Genomic DNA, 13,096 nt, shown 5'->3' with positions numbered 1-13,096 from the left:
CAGTTCATCACTTTTTAGCATGGTTTCATGATAAAATCTCAAGGTTAAAGGTGTTTTCTGATAACCCCTAAAGTAAAGGGGAATTTTTTGATATTTTCAAAGTTATGCATGGTTATCCAATTATCATCCAAATTAAAGTCAAGGGGAGTTTTCTGATATTTAACCTTTAAAATAATATACTTTATTGACATAGTTATCTGTATTAAACATGAGTTATACTCTTTTCCTAATAATTTACTCTATTAAATAGAAAAGACGCAGCATTTTGCTATAAGCAACCAACTCAATGTTTTTTTTTGTGATGATGATGATTAGAAAAAGGCTTGTTTGACAAGTAAAAACTTATATTTAGATTTGGAAATATTCAATATGAATGTTAACAAAAAAGAATGGTGTGTATAAAATTACTCAAATAAAGATTATTAATTTACAACTAAATTCTAGTTTAATGTATTTTATCTTAAACTTTTTATATTTCTAATATTATACTTTGTAGGCACACACAAAAAGAGAGGAATGCACTTTTGAAGTTCCTAACAGCTATTTTCTATGGATTTTATTTCTTCTTTATAAAGATTTTCTAATATTATTTTTTTCATTTATATTTTTCCTTTCCCCTTTAGTCAAAAATAAAATTAGGCAATTAAATTGACTAAATGTTGGCGTTTTTGTTCGATTTTTGAATATAATATAATTATTTGGTTTATAAAAGTATTCGAACCAATTGTACGACATCACTCCCAATTCTCTAAAAAATATGTGATTTTTCTTTTTATCTATTGGTCCACAAATTTTCTTCTCTCTTTTCTCATCTTTTTCTTCTTTTAGTTGCATGCTCATTTTTTCATTAATTCATGCCTTCCCTTTGATCCATTATGGTTAAATGAGTCTAAGCCCGACCAGGTTCAGGTTATATAAATGAAAGATAGTAATTTTTATTTTAAGAGTGTTATAGTTGTTTTAGTGATTAAAAATAATATCTAATCAATAGCAGACAAGTGTCCCACATTATGCATAATTAAGTTAGCATCTTAAGATAATCAGAGGCTCAATTCGGTCGACTTGACACGCCGACATCTTGCGAGAACAACTCGAAATGCGTCATATGTCGACGACTCGAAAGATGTTATGTGCCGTGCCCTGGTTGAGCCGACTGCTTAACCACTCCACTCGGCTGACACCTTGTGAGGGCGACACAAAAGGTGATACTTCTCGACCATCAGATGAGTAGAAATGCGACAAAACACCTCGAGTCTCGAGCCCCCTCCTGCGCATTGATGACCAATCACCTCGCAATAGATGACATTAAATGCATTATGAGCGTCATCATTCCTCTGCCCCCATTAGTATTTATGACACATTGGACCACATCGGCATTACACACCCCCATCACTTAGTATTAAACACCAAAGTGACCTCTTCTCCACTCATCAGCTGAAACCTGTAAAGTTGAAGCTGACTTGGCCGCCAGCCATGCCAGGCCAACGTTACCTTTCTACCCTCCTGACACTAGTATAAAAAGAGATACTATTTTCAATTACAGGGTAAGTTCTTTGCTACTGCACTATGTGCTTAAGAACTACAACAATCTATTTTACTTCTCCACACAAGCAACTCACTGACTTGATCGTTAAAGGAACAACCGAGGAACCAGACCCTACTCTTTTATGATTTGTTACTTGTGCAGGGAAGAACAACTTGCTCAAGGACTAGACATTAGGAGACTTAGGAGATCTCCATTAATTTAATCAACTCCATTTATTTGACTGTGTGATTCCGTATATCAACAAATAGTTTTTTAGATACTAGTCCTCTAAATCATAGCTATTTTGATATCAGTCCTCAAATCTTCATATTTTGATACTAGTCTCTCAAATTGCATAAATATATTAATATTCGTCCCTCTAGTTAGTTGGGGTTATACATACAATAAAATATTTTGTTATGTTGGAATATTGTGTTATCTTTAACCATTATATTTATTGGACAATTGTGACCCTTACTAACCCAAAATTAACCCCTAAACATACCCCAAACCCATGCCAATTCCCTCTTTCTTCTTCCCCAACCATAAATTTTCAAGCTAAGCAAAAGGCGAGGGCTATATCCAATTATAACATTTACAAAAGACAATTATCATGACTAATCTCTTGAACTCACTATTTCTGTGTTTTGCCCTTTTATGATTGCTAGAATTATGACGTTTAGCTTATAATTCTTTGTCTTTACACTGCCCTCTCCTCCTCTAGGCACAAAATCATCCGTCTTCCTTACTGCAGCATGCAAAACAATCGAAAGTATACCAAAAGTATACCAGCCGCAAGACGCCAGAATATTCACGTCACTTTCATTAATAAGAGCACAAACGTAACAACACTTAGTCCAATCAAAATTGTCTTATCCCTGATCACGTCCATCGATCACAAACTGTTCATCTCAAAGAAAGTATAGAAAGAGCCAGGCAATCATCAAAGCAACAAAGATAATGAAGGACTGGATGTCAGAGGAGAGTGAGGAAGGCAACTATGATGCTGACAATTTAGTAGTTCATGGAAAAGTAGGAAAGTTTGGTGCACTAGAGGTAGGTGTCACTAAGGGAGGTCGATAGGGAGAAAGAGCGGGCGCTGGCATGCTCTCTCGAAGGCTACGCCAGCGCGAGGGCGAGCGACGACACGCGCGGCCCGCCCTCTTTGTAGGGGAAATATAAGTCTCTTGGCGCGGCGGGGGGGGGGGAGCGTGCGCGACTCCGTCTACACCTGCCCTCCACTCGATTTGGCGCGCCAAGCATCTCAAACATCTTTTTTGCAACTGATAAAGATAGATCTAGAGGAAGAGAGGGGGAATGAATGTTAGTTGGGGGTGGGGGTATTTAGGTAATTAGGTATCATAGTTAGCCTTAACCTAACCGGAGTTGGGAGTTTTGAACGGAAAAGTTAACATAAGGTCTAATATCACTACACTTATACAATTTGAGGGACTAAGATCAAAATATGAAGATTTGAAGGACTAATATCAAAATAGGTATGATTTAAGGACTAATATCTAAAAAACCCTTATTTAAAGGGTGGCGAGCGGACAGTTTTTGGGAGAAACATACGATATTCAAAAGCATGTCCTAATATAGTAGTCTTAAGGGTTAATTGCGAATGGACCCCTCCTAGCATCACCTAATTGTATATAGACTATTGTAGTTATATTTATTGTGAATAGTCCCTTATAATATTGGTTAAATGTGAATACATCCTCTTAGTAAACTTTATTGACCATTTTTAAAAGTTAAAAAGAAAGGTTCTATTATGTGAAACCACCACAAAATATAGTCGTTTTTCGGAGATCCGTCATAAAGATTTTAATTTTATAGAACCATCATGAAAATACTCATCCTTAATAAAGTACCACCAAATGATAATTTGTATGTCATGCAAATAAATATGCTAAATCCCTAAAATACATTTATAGTGGGACCCACCAATCTATTATTATATTTTCTCATACTCACAAAACACCTTTTTTCCCTCTAAAACTTGTTAACCGCCTCAAAAAGTTTTAATTTCCTCCAAATACCTCCCACTCACCCCCTTCAAAATTTGTCACAATGAGCATGGACATATATGTCATTTTATACTATTATTTAACAAAATATTGATGTAAATTATAACTTGGTAGCACTTTGTAAAAGATTCATACTTTCATGGTTGTTCTATGAAAACTAAAATGTTGTGGTGGTTCTATGAAAACTAAAATTTTTGTGGTGGTTCTCCTAAAACTCACTATATTTCATGGTGGTTTCCTATAAAAAACCAAAAAAAAAAAAAAAAAAAAAAAAATAAAAAAAACAAAAAAAAAAAAAAAAAAAAAACAATTGGAGGTCATCCTCACCCATAAAACTATTAGGGGTCTATCCGCTTTTTAATGATTTTAAGAATCAAAAGGATTTCACTCAGGGAGTCCATTCTCACAAATAGAATTACATAAGATGTACTTGTAACTAGGTGATACTACAAGAGGTTGTATGTATGGAATTAATCCTAATTTAAAAAGGGAACAGAATTGGAGATAGCAAATCGAAATATTCCCAGAATTAGTAGTGTATTCACGTAAGATTGTACAGATTGATATGTTTTGTTCATATCCCTAGATTCTACCCACTCTTTGCAGCTTGTAGCTAATTGTAAATAGGTATAATTGTTTTCAGAACAAAAGTCAGTGAACACACAGCAAAACAAAGACCAATATCCATTCACATAATTTGTAACTTCCAGAAACTAGTATTACACATCACACGCTTAAAATATTCAAGAATTTTTATGATCCAAACTGTCAACTTGTTTCTACTCCGTATAATCCTAATGTACATCTAAAGAAAAATACAGGTTATCCTCAATTACAAAGAGAATATGCACAAATAATTGGATCATTAGGATTCCTGACAAACTACACCAGACCTGACATTGGTTATGCAGTAAATAGACTTAGTAGATATACATCAAATCCTGATAAGAGTCATTGGGATGCTCTAGAAAGAATTTTGAGGTACCTAAAATAAACTATGAACTATGGTTTACATTATAAAGGTTATCCATCTATATTAGAAGGATACTCAGATGCAAATTGGATTAGTGACTCAGTAGATGTAAAATCTACCACTGGATTTGTGTTCCTTTTAGGAGGAGGAGCCATTTCATGGGAATCTACTAAACAAACTGTAATGGCTAGAAGTACAATGGAATCAGAAGTGATAGCTCTTGATACTACTAGTATAGAAGCTGAATGGTTGAAAGATTTACTAACTGAAATTCCATTAATACAAAAACAATTACCACCTATTTCTATTCATTGTGATTGCAGGCCAGCGATTGACAAATGTCATCAAAAGAATGCAAATGTGAAAATGAATTGACACTTGAAAGTGCGGCATAAATCCTTGAGATATAAGATGAAAAATCATGTAATAGCCTTAGACTTTGTAAGATCAGAGAAAAAACTTGCAGATCATTTAACTAAAGGCTTATCTAGGGCAGTAGTCCTAAAATCATCGAGGGGAATGAGGTTAAGCTCATAAGAAAAATCACTGCAGTGGCAACCCAACCTCGCAGAGGTTCAATGGGTAGAAACAAACTGGACGAGTGATTAATTGTGAGGAGCATGAAATTTATTTTCTCCCATCCCTAGGATGATTAGTGCTCATAAAAAGCAAGTGAAAGATTGAGTTTTAACTCTTAATGAATCCAAGACCCATGAGGCATGATGCTTACTTGCTTGCATCCTTATTAGGATTCACCTAACTCTTAATGAATCCAAAACCCATGAGGCAGGATGCTTACTTGCTCGCATCCTTATTAGGATTCACCTATATGTGTGTAGTTGTGAGGCCGCGACTATGAGATCAGGGCTGTTCCATAGTAACCCACATGAAAGATACCTGCGCAAGGCCGATAATAGCACAACCCGCTTAGAATTTTTCAAAACCGTACTATGTGTGCTTTATGTAGAAATCCAATAAATGAGACTGGTTCAAGGCGTAGTCCACCAAGCTCTCACGGATCTATACAACTGTCATTAAGTGAATGTTTAAACCAAAAGGTACCTCCACCTATTACATAGTATAAGGGAACCAACAATCTTATTTTCAAAGTTCTTCTTTTACTCTTATTTCTGAATTACTATTACATAGTATAAGGGAACCAACAATCTTATTTTCAAAGTTCTTCTTTTACTCTTATTTCTGAATTATTTTAAGTTTTAAGTTATGTGGTACTCTTATTTCTGAATTATTTTAAGTTTTAAGTTATGTGGGGGATTGTTGGAGTTGTAACTTAAAACTAGACTTTGTAGTGGGAAAGTTTAGTCCCACATTAGAAAGGAGATGGGAAGATAGGTTGTTTATAAGCATTCCTTTTCTCTCCTATGCTTAGAAGGAAATATGGGTTATGCTCCACACCACACACGCGCGCGCCGAACCGAACCGGGTCGGGAGGTGCACGCCCACGACCTGCGGATATGAATGCAACTCCAGATTGATGGGCCCTTAACCTGCTACATTTTGAATCTTTGTTTGTTTTTTGCTAATTAAAATTATTAAAACGTGAACAACATTCGGATAAGCATTAATATCTGAGATCGGTGGATCTGGAGAGCGAGATTAGCGGATCTAAATGACAGAAAACGACTAACATAATAAATAGGTAGGAATTAAGGATCTAAACGGGTAGCTGGATGAATGCAAACGGCTAGCATTAAAACGTGTTAATTGCCGCGAGATTTATGGACTTAAATGACGAGCTAATGAACGGAAACGGCTAGGCGAGAACGACGGATCTGAAAGGCATGAATGGTGGATCTAAACGACGGCTTTAAACCCTATAAAAGGACCTACAACCACAAGAGATTACATACAGTGAAAAATACAACAATTCCTTTCTCTTCTTCTCTTTTCGATTTATTTTCTTCCTGTTACACTTCTGCTGGTTCCCTGAAAGTTGTGAGGAGTTCACAAAGCTTTCTTGAAGCTCGTGCCGAAGAGAATGAGGTCACCTGACCGAGGATCATTGTATCTCCAAGATTTATTGTCACAAAGCCCTGTACGAGAGGGGGCAATTAGATTCTTGGGACAATGCTTAGTGCACTCTTCGATCATCAAGCCGTATTTCTAAACTTGATTTATTTTCTTTTAAATTAATTTTATTTCAGAGTTATAATATTAATCCGACATTATCAAATTTTGATTAACTGTTTAAAACTAATATTTTTGTGCTTATTTCGATCTAAACAACAATCATTTTTCTAACAATGCATTGGGGACCCAAACGCAAAGGTCTAGCAAAGAAATGGGGATACAACTTCAACACTTTATGACCATCTGTTGGGAAAAACAAGCATAGAAACATATCCAAATGATAATAGAACAAACCATACATGAATGAAAGAAAAGAGCAGAAAGTTAGATACATTTTATTAAATCACTTCAAGTTAGAAATATTTTACAAAAGTGCCGAATCGCCCTCTTAACAGAGAACCGACCTTGAAGAAACTATGCCCCACCTACGATAACGTTGGTTCTGCACAGTACTTTTGAGGATGAGATGGTTGCAGTCCAAAGAAGCACTCTTTTCTTGTGAACACTTCGACTGCTTCTTCAGATCGTCGGAATCTCAAATACTAAACAACTTATAGAATTATTAAGAGAAGAAGAAGACTTTGTTTTTTGTTCTGTGTACTTCAAATGATCAGAAGAGACCCTTTTATAGGGTTCACAGGGAGACAAAGATTTAAATTCCGGTTATTGCAACGTTTGTAACGTCTGCAATAAAACCTATTCAATCCTTGTAACGTTTGTAACATACGAAACGTTCATCTGGTTTTAAGTGAGCACATGCAAAACGTTTAAGCTATTTTAAAGTACTGTACGTGCAAAAAGAGCACACGCCCAGCCCGCTTGCTCACACGCTAGCTTATATACCAACATAAGTGTATAATGTTAACACCTTTGTTATACCATAAATAACACGAGTGTTAATTTAAACCAACTAAAATGCATTTAATTAGCCAATGTGGGACTAAAACTCACATACTACTAATTAGACACATTTTAATTTTTATTTATGGAATCCAATCATTAAATGATATCTTTCCATAAAAACCCTCTATGGTTCATTTATTTCGACACTATCTCCTCCCTCGCTACCCTCCATTGAGGCATGAGCAACGTGGCGATAGACTTATGTGTGATGATGATCACTGTTCGCTGTCACAGAATAAAAGACGAGGTTCAATAAGAAGATGGGGGCGGTGAAGAATAGTGCGAGGAAGGTCGATGTCAACGTGCTTCACCAGGCGGTGATTCAATGATCCTCGCCCTGGGAAGCACATTGACATTGAACTACCTCATGCTGCTCTTCACACCCCTATGCAACCCTCCCCCTCTTCCCTCTTTTATTTTGTGAAGGAAAAACTAAGAATAGATATTTCATCGAGAGAGAGAGAAAAATTGTGCGGGTTTTTTATTGTTTTTTTTTTTGTACCAAGTTTTTTTTTTTTTTGTTTTTTGGTNGTGTTGTTGAAGATAGGTATGAAAAGGATTCAGTTAGATAGATGAGAAGATCATGGGGGGTTAGTTGAGGGATTTTTGGATATATGAAGATCAATATGTAGTTTGTTGAGGGATTAATGGGAGAGCTGTCGAAATAATTTTCGATTTAATTCGGTGGAGTCAGAGTGAGAATAAGTCAAAGGTTCCATCATTACAGTAGAGTTAGGAAATGTTTTGAAATAGCCGCACAAGAACATGTTACTGGGTCCTAAATGGATTAAATTAACTTCGTCCCTTGCATCGTGAGTTCGAACTCTACACCTCAAAAAAGTATCTAGTAGTTCCGTATTCATTGTATTAAATATGCACTAAATAAATGTTAATCATGGGATCATTAAATTTTCAGTTTCGTGCACGGATCTAACGATTAACATCCATTTGGTGCACATCAAATGTCACGGACGATGGTGCACATCAAATGTCACGGACTATCGTCTCTTCTCATTTGTAACTTAACCCCCTAAAAAATTGAAAATGTTACCTACCCCCCAGTAACTATCGTAACGTGCAAATCACGTGTGACCAAATGATCAAAGTACCTCAATAAGTTTTGTAAGTAGAACACTCTCAATAAGTTTTTAAGTTTTGTCACCCAACCCCTATGTTAGAAAAAGATGAGGTGCCCTGTGTGCCAGTGACTTGAACTTCAAATGAGTAGATAATTGGAGGCTCCCACTGATTTATACACACTGCACCGTCCTCTACCTTAAAATTTTGATACATGAACTACAACATAAATCAATGGAGACCGAACAAAAGAAAATGTTCAACGTCACAAACAAAAAATGAACTAGATCCACGAACCATTACTTACACACGTTACACTGTCCCCTACCTCGAATCACTCATTTAAAAAAAAAAACCTCATTAACCCTGAAAATCTGCTGACACAGCGCTGATGCCTAAACCTGCAGCTCAAATAAAGAATCCAACTAAAAACTCACTTACCATTAACTGTAAAGAAATTATGTTCATAGCACTTACATACCTTGTAATTTTCCATTATTTGCACTTACATACCCACACTTGTGTTTTACAGCACTTATATAACCCGGATTCTCTAAAATTTGCTTTTTGATATCTTATATTATGCAAATGCGGAAATTCTCTTCACAAATGTTCCCATGTGACATCGACAAGCTAATTTTAGATCTATTTAACCCTTACTGCTTATTGAATTCACCGTAAATATGCTCTAATTCTGGTGGACTCAATAGTAAATTTAACAAACATCGAGGGCTAAAATATTCTAAAATTAGTTTGTGAGTGTCAATTTCGAAAGAAAATTCTCACATTTTGTGTTAGATATTAAAGTGCAAACGTTAGAAACATTTGGGTATATAAATGCCGTCAAAGGTGAGGACACATAAATGCAAAGTGAAAGAAATTAAAGCCTCTGTTAGATTACCTTCATCCTCAATCCACAGACAATCCAAGCCCATATTCATCAATCTAAACAATGGCCCTTCCCCTCACCGGCAGAGTCGCCATCGTCACGGGCTCATCCCGTGGCATCGGCCGCGCCATCGCCATCCATCTCTCCTCCCTCGGCGCCAACATCGTCATCAACTACATCACCAGCTCGACCCAAGCAAATCTCCTCGTATCCGAACTCAATTCAAACTCCCCCAATCTCCGAGCCATCGCGGTCCACGCCGACATATCCGATCCCTCCGGCCCCAAAACCCTGTTCGACCGCGCAGAACAAGCGTTCAATTCTCCAGTGCACGTCTTCGTCAACTCGGCGGGCCTTATCAATCCTAAACACATGACCATCTCTTCGACGCCTGTCGAAGATTTTGACGCCATGTTCGACGTCAATGCTCGTGGCGCATTCCTCTGCTGTCAAGAAGCTGCAAACAGAATTGCTCGTGGCGGAGGTGGGCGCGTTGTTATGATAACCTCGTCACTGACAGGAGCCTTGTTGCCGAATGTTTTTGGTGCATATACAGCTTCAAAGGCAGCCGTGGAGACAATGGCGAAGATATTAGCCAAGGAGCTCAAGGGAACGAAAATTACAGTTAATTGCGTGGCGCCGGGAGCTACTGTGACCGAGAAGTTCTTTGAGGGCAAGACTGAAGAGGATATCAAATGGGTGATGGATAAGAATTTAATGGGGAGGCTTGGGGGGACTAAGGATTTGGTGCCTGTAATTGGGTTTCTTTGTAGGGATGAAGCAGAGTGGGTTAATGGGCAGGTGATCAGAGTAAATGGTGGGGCTGTTTGAAATGTAGCTTGTTTTGTTTTGTGTTGTTTTGGGCGATTGTGAGCAATAACAGTTTTTGGAAGATAAATCTTTACTGAGGGATTTCTCTTTGTTTTGTTGTCTACAAAACATATCAATTAATTTGTACTTACTCCAGATGGGAAGAGGAAACTTAGGAGCTTACCGTTTATAGTTTCAAAGGAGAAGCAGGTACTTTTAGACATTAAGAATGCGGCAACCCGTGTATATAGATCCTAAGATTTGCCTGGAAACTCTAGATTGCAATTCTCAATCAACTTTAAAGTGGATCTGAATCCGACAGTGCGGATCATTTTCATAGACATTTTGTGGAACAAAATCAGGTCTATTTGTGTAGGACAAAATAAAGATCAATCCAACAATAAAGATTTCAACTTCTAGTAGTACACATCACACAGATTATTCACTCTATATGCTGCGACCTTCAGCGTTACGATCCAATCAGAGCTGTGGTTATCAAAACAATTCCTCCTCCACCACCACGAACAATCCTAATAACGGATTCTTGACGGCAGAGAAAGGAGACGCGAGCATTGAAGATTGGTACCAAAATCTTCTGCAGGTACTGAGGAGATGACCAGCAGCATCTCACCACCAAACTTCACCTTCCGATTATACGAAGCGGTGATCATCGTTTCCTAACATCAGAAGATGAGGTTTGATGGTAAGATGGGGGCGGTGAAGAATGGCGTGAGGGAGTTTAACCTGAAAGTGATCCGACGGGGGAGGTGCACGCAGCGGCGACAGAGGAGGGAGAGGTCGTGGGAGAGGATCGAGATGACGAGGAGGGAGGTGATGGCTGTGTTTTTGGGAGGGCCAGATGACCGAGAGGCAGTGGCGTATGCAATGAGGCTGGTGATGCATCCACACATACCAGGTATAGCAATCGGTTATTTGTTGATGATTGCCGCAGTTATGTCCTTCAGTGATCAGTTGCACGGGCGACAATAAAGGAAAGCTAAACCAATATCGATCAGCAGTATTATATCACCATGGAAATTAAGGGCAGGGCAAGTGTAAAACTTAAAGCGAGCTCGCAAACAGTTTCTTACTTGGATGGAGCCCTACACTGTCCACAATGCAGATGCTTGCATCCACTGATCCTGTGTTTATGAGAAGAGATACACCCAGTGCGCCCAAGAGACGTCATTATAGCGTACGGCGCGAGATCAGAATCAAAGACCATATTCCTGAAAGAATTAATGAACCATATTAGGCAATTGAAGTTCTTGAGAAAGAAAAGATCGTATGATCAAAATTTACAGACTACAATCTTGATGAGGCTACTCTTTTCAAGCTGGATAAGGTAGAATTGGTGAATTAGCCATCATAATCGAAATTCGTTATGCTCACAACCTAATACCATCTGGTGAGCCTATTCAAGGATATATCTTTGTATGATTCTAGTATAGTTGATATTCATTTTTATTTTTCTTTTTTTATTTTTATTTATTTATGTATTTATTTACTTATGTATTTATTTATTTATTTATTTATAACACAGTACAAAATAGGACCCAATACCGTGGGAGCCATAATAGAACCTCCCAACTGTACGGATCACATGCAGAGGATCAGTTGATATTCATGTTAAAGTCATGGTGCAGATCAATAATTACTTTTATTGATGCACGCAGTTTTATAGAATTCCCAAGCAAAAAGTAAAGGCCATTTTAATGTATGCAAAAGAAAAATTTGGTGCAGGGACTCTCCAACAAAAGTTACAGTTTCCTTTTAACCTTTCCAACAGAATGAAGCGTGAATGAGATGAGGATAAGAAAATGCAGTCACTTTTGAAATCATACATATATTACAGTTGTAATCCTGATAGGTTTATCTCATAAGGCCAGGCCCACATAGTAAAGAGTCTAAAGAGTTGAATATTGAAAGTTCAAGGTGCAAAAGCTACTACCTTCATTAAAAAAAACAGGTTTACCTTTCTAACAAGATTTTCCTAGATTTTTAGTTCTGAGCAACACTGCCGGCCAAGGTGCCTTATTGAGTTCTGCAAAGAAAATGGTATCAGCAACAACTATATAAAGATGACAAGAAGGTTGCGTAAATATTATTAGTCTCCTGAAATTATCTGAGAAAGGGGAGACTTGAGAAATACAACATTAATCAATTGGAACTTATTAGAGTAGATTTATTTGTTGAGTGTTTTAGTCTCACAACGGGTACACTTGTAAGATCCAACTATTTATCTATCTATAGTAAAGAGGTATGACCCACAATGGGATCAAGTCACTTTTTCCAACATAACAGTGTTAGAGCATGTTATTAAACCCTAATCCAATCCCAACCCTCCATCAGATTCCCCACCACCTCATCCTTTAATCCTAACCACCCATCTAACTCCTTCTCAAACCAACTTCAAAACCCTAACCAGCCACCAAACTGACGTCAACCTCCGAATTCGCCACATCAGCAAGCCACTCTGGCCCTCCCTCTCAGATCTTGATGGGTTAATTTGTAATCTTGAACAATTTATCTATCTATATAATAAAGAGGATTGGCCCACGGTGGATCAAGTCACTTTTCCCCAACATAAGAGTACTTTTCTCCAATGAAAATACTTCATCATATTTCTTGTAGGGTGTTAGTCAATTAGGACATTTTCATGCAAAATGAGATAATTGTTAAAGTGGAATAATTTTTCGTTAGTGGGATATTTTAGTGGGATAAATAGGAACAATTTTGTGAAGCGAGATATTTTAATAAAATAACGTGAGATAAATTTTTATAATCATAAAATATATATT

The 13,096-nt window shown here is 37.3% G+C and overlaps 1 protein-coding gene across 1 annotated transcript; it reads left to right on the top strand.

Moving 5' to 3' along the window:
• On the top strand, nt 9,488–10,382 carry LOC109832077 (short-chain type dehydrogenase/reductase-like). Its single transcript, XM_020399522.1, has one exon. The coding sequence runs from the start codon at nt 9,549–9,551 to the stop codon at nt 10,314–10,316; it is 768 nt and encodes a 255-aa protein (XP_020255111.1). The 5' UTR covers nt 9,488–9,548; the 3' UTR covers nt 10,317–10,382.

This window comes from Asparagus officinalis, chromosome 3 (assembly GCF_001876935.1).
Source record: "Asparagus officinalis chromosome 3, Aspof.V1, whole genome shotgun sequence".
NCBI lineage: Eukaryota > Viridiplantae > Streptophyta > Magnoliopsida > Asparagales > Asparagaceae > Asparagus > Asparagus officinalis.
Note: the sequence above shows the minus strand (reverse complement) of the source record. Positions and strands in the feature narration are given on the sequence as shown.

Bases quoted from the DNA above. Each gene is read 5' to 3' on its own strand.
- LOC109832077 (XM_020399522.1), top strand. From the start codon at position 9,549: ATGGCCCTTCCCCTCACCGGCAGAGTCGCCATCGTCACGGGCTCATCC.